The 9,289-nt window shown below is 37.4% G+C and overlaps 1 protein-coding gene across 1 annotated transcript in view; it reads left to right on the top strand.

Moving 5' to 3' along the window:
- Positions 1 to 3,046: 3,046 nt before the first annotated feature.
- Positions 3,047 to 9,289, top strand: part of LOC107694463 (ras GTPase-activating protein 3-like) — a 31,381-nt gene continuing 25,138 nt past the window's right edge. Inside the window, exons 1-4 of the mRNA XM_016494157.1 lie at positions 3,047 to 3,054; positions 3,143 to 3,288; positions 3,722 to 3,816; positions 6,140 to 6,216. Coding sequence (XP_016349643.1) covers positions 3,047 to 3,054; positions 3,143 to 3,288; positions 3,722 to 3,816; positions 6,140 to 6,216 — 326 coding nt within the window. The remainder of the gene's footprint in view (positions 3,055 to 3,142; positions 3,289 to 3,721; positions 3,817 to 6,139; positions 6,217 to 9,289) is intronic.

The following is a 9,289-nucleotide window of genomic DNA, read 5'->3' as shown; positions in this document are numbered from 1 at the left end:
TCACGATGTGCGCATCCGCGATAGTCACATCGCAGGATGTGCGATGTTTAGTATACTGACCGTTATATTTATACTGATCGTTTTCTTTGCTCACACACAGACACCATGTCACTGGACACGAAATCTATCATGTCGCACCGCCCCGCGCCGCAATAAAGTCTGTCTAGGATGCGACAAAGCGACCATCATTTGAACTGTGTGTCAGTACGTCATAAATAGAACACGCCATCAGTTTACTGTCGGGGATTTGTCGCACCGCGCCGCTTGCATCCAGTGTAGAGCCACGCAAATGCATGTGAACTCTGAATTCCGTTCACTTCCGCGTCTATAAATGACACATATGCGCGAAATTGTCAGAATGCATGTCTCTGCAAGTATCCTTGTACACACAGTTGCTGATGGCTTAGGTGAAGGTAAACAATTGAGAAAGAAAATGGATGTGTGAGAAAATTTTGTAGCTTTAACACATATTTATTAGATTTAATTTATACAGTGAAGACTTTGCAGTGTTATTTTACATCTGATTATTCCATTTCTGTACCTGAATACTGTTAGACTTACCTGAAAAATGTAAAGCACTGTTCATTTCATTTGTAGGCTATCTTTGTTCTATTATATTTATGCTTGTAATTTATTTTCTATGCTGATTTACTCACCTACAAAATCATCCCAATCAATGATTATTTTTTTTCCAAATAGAGCTATTCAAGTCATCTGGTGATTTAGTTTTTTCATATCGCAATATATATCGCAGAAAAACAAAATATCACAATGTGAGTTTTTTCCAATATCGTGCAGCCCTAATTCTGTGGCATTTTTTCCTTTATTTTTCTGGATTACATTTTTCCTGTTTTTATTTTCTAGATTCCGTGTTTTTTTTTTTTTCCGGACACCATTTTAATGATTAAATTACATTTTAGTAATCAAAAAGTCGAATTAATTGAAATGGAATTGAAACACATTTCTAATTATGGATAATGTAAATTAAAATGGAATTAAGAATCGCTTCATGATTTAATTAAATCTTTTAAAATGTAATCAAATGAAAATTCAACAATTGCTTTTTTAAACTGCACAACTCACACAGTCTTTTTGTGCTTTAATATTCATATTTGATTAAGTGTACAGCCCTACTTTCGATTTTTTCCAAATTTGCCGAATTCCGTGACATCCTGCAAACTCGATTTTTAAGGCCATAGATCATAAGGCCCTGAGGTTTGATCAGTGTGGGCACTAGTACTAGTGATGGTTAAGCACACACACGCACAGCTCCAGTAATCCCACAATGCCGTGGTCTCCAGAGTGACCTGCGAGCTGTAATCCAATCAAGATCTGTGCGATTATGTGCTCTGGGATTGAGTGGACAGGAAACAGAGATGCTTCTAGATCCAGAATGTCACGCATGGATCGGCTTACCACGTCAACAGCACCTCGCCGGCGTCTGTCTGCAGCATCAGATGTGCTTCTCATCTGCTTAGTGACTCATCGCAGTCCAGCATTATGAAGGATCACAATATTCCACATGCACTTGAAATGCAAACTCATTGCATGCATGCAACAAACGAGCGCGTACTGAGATTGATTGACACCTTCATTGGTCTCAATGGGGGTGATGAGGGTGTAACAGGACACCGGTTCATTCTGTGGAAACACACACCGCAACACACCCAACTTCCTCCCAAAGTGTTGCATTCTTCCTGCTGCAGGGCTGTGTGTGTGTGTGTGTGTGTGTGTGTGTGTGTGTGTGTGTGTGTGTGTGTGTGTGCGGGCCGACAGCATTCCTCTGCTCACATGTCTGATGTGTGTACTGGGTTTCAGATCCCACACAGATTTTTGCACTGAACCCACCCTGTGCTGCGCTGCTGTGCTGAATATTGTGCTCTATTGTTCTGCATCTGATCCCAGAGCAGCCGGAGAGCAGCTTAGATCTGCTTGTCTGTGTGCATTAGCTATGTTTTCATCCACCTATTTTGGGATATCGCATAAAAAAAATGCTGGATGGAAACGCCAAGATGCACATAAATTCTGAAAATGCACATAAAAAACGTATGCACTCAACTAAGTCGGATACATTTCTTATTCTATAAGAAACCATGCGCATAAACTACGATGGAAATACTTTTACCGGATAAATTCCTAAATGCGCATCTAAAAAGACCAACCAATGGACCGATCTCATGCACAGCATCTAAAATGCTTGAGCAAAGTCTCATCAAAGTGCTTCGTTATAATTAACTCACAGAACTGCGTTCCCAAACAGCAGACTCAGAAAATAAGATAACATTACACTCAATACACTGCATTAATATATTGTGTACAAAAATTATATACAATGCCTTTTCCTACTGCAGCAAATTTAGTTTTTCTTGGTGATATTTAGCGCAAGTTAATCAGGAGGTGACGATTTTGTTCTCTTCAACTGTTTTCAAATGTTTTATTCGATATTCAGATTTTGTGCATAAGTTTAATTCGTAACTTAGGATGGAAAAATAGCTAATGATGTGTTACAAAAACGTTTCTTACAACTTTCTACTAAATATATTTTCACCTAAAATATAACTTTATTTGAACGCTTTTTAATATTCTAAGAACGTTACAATGTCCAGTTTTTTTTTGTCATGATTATAATGTTGGTTAAAGGTTACAAAAAGGTTTATTAGAACATTCTACAAAATGAAGTACAAAAAAACATCATAAGTACATTCTAAGAATGTTGATCTTAGAATATTTTCTCTCAATGTTATGGCCATGTATATCAAATATGCGTTAATCTACAGCAACCCTACCCCTAAACCTACCCCTCACAGGAAATTTTCTGCATTTTAGATTTTCAAGAAACTTCATTCTGTACGATTTATAAGCTTTTGTACCCGTGGGGACCACAATTTAGGTCCCCACCGTGACACGAGTCCCCATGAGTCTGTGTGTAGTCAGGTTTAAGTCCCCACCAGGATATATAAACCAGTACACATTCACACACTCACTCACACACACACACACACACATTCACACACTCACTCACACACACATACACACACATTCACATATGAAGATGTGTGTTGGTGTTAATGAGGTGTAAAATCACTCAACAACACCTGTGCATCAATGCATCAATCTGACAATGAAAAATAATTTACTTAAGAATAATAATACCCACAATATCTGTTTTCTCTGTCCGCTGCAGTCCGTTCTACGGTGAGGACTTTTATTGTGAAATCCCGCGCAGTTTCCGCCATCTGTCCTTCTACATCTTTGACAGAGACGTGTTCAGGAGGGACTCCAGCATTGGTGAGCAGCTCTCATTAATATCTGTGTTCAGCAAATGCGACTGAAATGGTCGCACTGTAGAGCCCTGAACAGATCCACTTCCATTCAGCCAATGAAAACCCAGCTTACAACCGAAACACCTAGTTTTCGTCCAATCACAGTAGAGCTCCTACGTTTAATCACGCAGCTTGACCAACCAGATTGTTATGATTCATTTATGATAAATGCAGCTTCAGGCCTTAATGTGTTACAAGATATTGAAGCAGGAGGAGATGGAATGTTTGGGAAAGAATGTAGAACAAAGACACATAAAGTGTTTGAACGTCAACTAGAAACCTTCTAAGAGAATGTGAGGAGTGTTTAACACTGAAGAGCAAGAGTAAGACTATATGGTTGCTAGGTGGTTTTTAGTTCGTTTCTAGGGTGTTCTGGTTGATCTGTGTTGTTTCTGCAGGTAAAGTGGCCGTGAAGAAGGAAGACCTGCAGAAATACCACGGTAAAGACCACTGGTTCCCGCTGCAGCCGGTGTGTGCAGACTCAGAGGTGCAGGTATGTGTTCACACAATTACATTTACATTTAGTCATTTAGCAGACGCTTTTATCCAAAGCGACTTACAAATGAGGACAACAGAAGCAGTCAAAACTAACAAAAGAGCAATGATATGCAAGTGCTGTGATAAGTCTCAGTTAGCCTAATGCAGCACACGTAGAATAGAAAGAAGGATAGAATAGATGTTAACGCATGTAAATAATTTTTCTAGTTTAACGGCGTTAAAAACATCAGAGTGTCTATTTACACTAAGTACACTAAGAGTTAAATCCTGCCTTTTGCAGATTTTTTCCCCCTCCCTTTTCAAATATCACATCGGAAAGGTATTTATTTTCAATAAAAATGAAGGAAATAATCGAAAAGTTCAAAATAAAGTTTCGGGTAGGTGTAGGGAGGGCTTTATTGTCTCAGAAATGTGGCATCCATTTAATAATTTGAATTAAAATTATAATACTTTATTATTGCATACTGTTTTATAATGTACTACAACGCTGAGGTGCAGATAATTGCCACTATTTGCATTAAGTAGCATAAATAGCAGAAAATCATGCTATTTTAAGAAGACATTAAGATGTCTGCATCAAAAGAAATGAACAAAAGTGATTTTATGTCCATAGAAAGCACATTACATGTAACTAAAGTGTCTACTTTTAAGGTTTCAGATAAGTTTTTGCAGGATACAATGTTACAATTTGGTTGAAATAATGTTACATTGTCATTCAGTGTAACAACCCCAGCGACTTAAGACTGCTTTTGTGCTGCAGAGTCACAAATATAGATCATACACTCGTGTGTGCGTGTGTGTGTGTGTGTGTGTGTGTGTGTGCGCTGGCGTTTGGGTCCGGTGGATTTCAAAACAAATACAGTGTGTGTTGAGCACAAACACGAGTGAATCCGTTTCACCTTGAGCTCCTGATAGAGCCTCAGACGCTCAGGGTTCACGAGGAGCATGTTTAGATCAGAACTCTTTCCTGTAGGATCACAGCAGTGTCATCACTCACACGTTATCACGTTCACTGCATCGTCTCGTCGTCTCACAGCGATACTCAGAAACACAGACGCATTCATCCAGAGCTGAGAGAGGAAGCATGTGTGTGTAATGAAGAGCCCAGAGTCTCTGTCCATAGAGCGCTCATTGTTGTGCTGTGTGTGAGGAAGAGCGGCCCATCCTCTTCACAAGGCTCATTTGCATATTGATGATGTCAGCTGAAGTCAGACAGAGAAACTTTGTTTCTACTCGAGGAAAGTTTCACTGGGGAAGAGCTGCGTGCTGTCACCAAAATATAATTTTATGTCACAGTAACAATATATATCTAAAGAATAAATTAAAACAACTTTGTATTAAAAAATTAAAGCAGTATTACACTTATTGTTTTTATGCTTAATCCCTTTTTTGTCTTTGACCCATATATATATATATATACAATTTATTTATTCATTTTTGTTTTAATGTCTATTTTTGGTAATCCAGTGAATAGAATATTTTACTAATGAAAGGTCTCATTTGATAATTTTCTTTTTTTTATTATTTGGATTTCAGTGGATGATTCATATCAAATGAATCAGATTCACATTATGAAACACGCGTGTTCAAAACTAAAGACTCAAAACGGAAATGTTGTTTCAACTTGAGGAAAGTTTCATTTCTTAGAAGAAGAGCTGTGCGCTGTCACTAAAATATTATATATTACAGAAACATCTGGATATTTTAATGAAAATACCTGGAAATTTAAGGGGAAAAAATATTTTTCTAAAAATATTTATTTAATAATCATGTTTTAATGCCTATTTTTGATAATCAAGTGAATAGAATATTTCACTAAAGAAAGGTGCTCAAGCAGAAACAGCAAAAAATAGAAATAACTGACTAACAATTTTTTAGCTCGTGAAAATACTAGTGTTGTAATGATTTGGCTGCAATATAACAAAGAGTGAAAAATTTAAGGGGGTCTGAATACTTTCCGTACCCACTGTATATATATATATATATATATATATATATAAAGACCCAAAACAGTGAAACTAACCTTAGAAAACGGATTCTAAATTCTGATTGGACGAGACATGTGAAGCTGCTTTAAATATCTGACACGTCAGATCAGTTCTGCTGCAGTATGAACAGAATCAGCAGAATCTCTACCGGTTGACACATTTCTTTTTTCGTGTTTTCCGTGTGTGTTGGGTCACGTGATCCGCCTGATCCCTGCAGTGCTTGTGTTTTCATTGGTTTCTCATGCGCCGCTCCTCCGTCTCTCACGCTCCCTCTCTTCGGGTGGCGGGTGTAACCATGGTAACGCTGTTCTCTCTCTCTCTCCTCCGCAGGGAATGGTTCACCTGGAGCTGCGTCTCAGTGAGGTCATCACAGACAGCGGAGTCGTCTGCCACAAGCTGGCAACACGGTGAGGCAGCCAATCACGAGTTCCGCTCAGCCGCCCGTCAGCCAATCAGAGCTCAGCCCTCGTGTCTCATCAAGGTTCACATCTTGAAAGATCAGCGCATGTATAACAGGGCGTTTCTTCATGTACATGTGACATTTGTCATCCAGTAACCTATTAATTATAGGCCATTTAATGGTTACAGTCACAAAGACGCTTCGGACTCAACCAATCATGTGAGTTTGGGGGCGGGACCTTCTGACCGTCTGACCAATGACTGACGAGTGTTTCGAAACATAATTGTTGTAGTTATGTTCGATTTAATAGAAATCACACCCTGCAGCTTCGGTATTTTTTGGCAGTGATGCTTTAAAAAGGGTAAAGAGGTTTTTGTTATTCAACAACCTACTAATTATTCAGGTTGACTAATTTACCTGGTTTCTTTTCTTATTTTTAACTTTAAAACTGCTTAAAGTCTCTGGAGTGTCCGTTTAATGTTCTGAGTCACGTAGGCACTTCGTACTCAACCAATCATGTGAGTTTGGGGGCGGGACCTTCTGACCGTCTGACCAATGACTGACAAGTGTTTGGAAACATGTTTGAAAAACAGTCATTATTGTTGCAGTTGTGTTTGATTGAATAGAAATCACACCCTGCAGCTCCAGTATTTTTAGCGGTGATGCTTTAAAGAGGCTTTCATCCTGCTGACAGTCTAATAGTTCCCCTGCCAGAGGTTGTTTCTTCTGGTTCTTCTGCTTTAAAGTACAGCAACTGTAACCAGACCTTCAGCAGTAAACTTCAACACGCCTGTTATTTGTTGTTTGAAGGATGGCACTTACTGTCCAAAACGGAAACAAACACATCTGAATTACAAAGGGCTTCCTTACAGGGATAATTCACCCAAAAATGACCATTTCTTCCTTTCAAGCATTCTTCCAGTAACGTTAATAGAATGTTCGTTCAAAGTTATCTGGTCTTTAATAATGTTCTCAAAACGTTAGCACAAATTACATTATTTGTAAGTTCTTTCTGAAATGTGTCAGTTGGACGTTCATCAAACGTTTTTTAAAAGCTACTACGTGTTTCAGAATGTTCATAGAACATTCAAAAGTAACGTTCCTGTAATGTTTGCAAAATAATAAAATGGAAGAATTTTTAAAAACTAGATGTTTTGAACATTCAGAAATAACGTTTTCATAACTTAATAGGAACGTTAGCAAAATGTCCTTAGAACATATTTTTGTTAGCTGGAATTCTGGAATGGTTGTAATCGCTATCATATCAGCATTTGATTCTAGTTTCTTCTAATGGATGACACAAATCTTCTTTAGTTCCCTGCAGAAATGAGAAAGAGAGCACGATATTCTCATCTAATGAGTTGTTTGCTGTCATTTATTCATCTTCATTTGTGTCTTCAAAACCAGCAGCAGAAAAGAGTCTTTCCATCTTCATTTTCATCTTATTTTCTCAGTATATTTGCACTGAGTTTGTCACTCTTGGCTCTCATCATCCTGAATGAATGATCTGTGTGTTGTGTGGGATTTCAGATCTTTTGAAACATTCAGAAACAAATCGTAATTTTTTTTCTGGTCACTTGTCATAATGACATCACATCATGTCTGTAGCTCAAACAGTATAGCTTGGCTTGCGACACCAAGGTCATGGGTTCAATTCCCAGGGAATGCAAACCTGTACGCACTTCCTGATCTGATGTGGCTTCTTATCACAGAATGACGCAGAAATATTTTCTATACTGTAATAAAGGATATGTCGATTAGCAATGGACTATAAATATACTTAATTATTAAAATACCGAGGTGGCTTTAAGAACACTATTATACACTATTAATATATATGAGCATCACGGCTCAATGCATCAGTGTCTGAAGGCTTCGTTGGACACATGTTGTAGGTCTCAGTCAGGTTTAGCCCAGCGCTGGACTTCATGGCTGGTGTATTTATGAGCTTTATACAAACAGGCTTAACACACAAGTGCCCTGGAAGGATCGGATGGTATTAGAGATGCTGTAAACCCTGTTCATTCATCAGCATCAGACCCACATTCACACTCAAAGCCAGGCACTGCTGCATGCACACATCCACATATACAGTCGTGGCCAGAAGTATTGGCAGTGATATAAATTTAGTGTTTTGCAAAGTTTGCTGCTTAAGCTGTTGTGGTGTTCATTCACATTGTTTCTAGATTATGTCACTGCTAATGCTTGTAGAAACAATGTGAATGGCCACGACTGTAGAACAGCACTCTGTGTGTGTGTTTATGATGTGATGTGAGTCTGAAAGCTGCGTCACGGTTCGGGATGAGCGTTTGTGTGTGTAACTCCCTGCTGATGTCATTTGTGTCCGAACGCAACAGAGCTCGGCTCTGATTGGCTGAAAGTGACGTCATGTTGCAAGGTGGTACAAAAAATAGCCGTGGATTGTTTTAAGGCCATTTGTGATGTGTTGACATTATAAAATTAATTTCAAAAAAGAATTAATGTCAAAAGATCATCTTTTCATGAATGCAAAATTATTAAAAATGTTCTAAAATTCTAATTTTATATTTTTTATTTCATTTATTTTAAATATTAGAGGTTGTACACTACCAGTCAAAAGTTTTTAAACAGTAATATTTTTAATGTTTTTTTACTTGCTCACCAAGCCTGCATTTATTTGATCCAAAATACAGCAAAAGCAGTAATATTGTGAAATATTTTTACTATTTATATTAACTGTATAATAATGTATAATAATAATAGTGTTTTCTACGTGAATATCTGTTCAACTGTAATTTATTTCTGTGATCAAAGCTGTATTTTCAGCATCATTACTTACATATTGCTGATTTGCTGCTCAAGAAACATTTATTATTATTATTATTATTATCAATATTTAAAACAGCTTTTTTCAGGATTCTTTGATGGATAGAAATATCCAAAAATCAGCATTTATCTGAAATAAAAAATTATACACTATACCATTCAAAAAAAAAGTAATTATAGAAATTAATACTTTTATAATAATTTTATTTAGCAAGGATGCTTTAAATTGATCAAAAGTGATGATACAGACATTTCTATTTCAGATAAATGCTGTT

This window comes from Sinocyclocheilus anshuiensis, unplaced genomic scaffold (genome assembly GCF_001515605.1).
Source record: "Sinocyclocheilus anshuiensis isolate Anshui unplaced genomic scaffold, SAMN03320099.WGS_v1.1 scaffold2585, whole genome shotgun sequence".
Lineage (NCBI taxonomy): Eukaryota > Metazoa > Chordata > Actinopteri > Cypriniformes > Cyprinidae > Sinocyclocheilus > Sinocyclocheilus anshuiensis.
The sequence above is the reverse complement of the archived record's forward strand: the minus strand, read 5'-3'. Positions and strand labels throughout refer to the sequence as shown.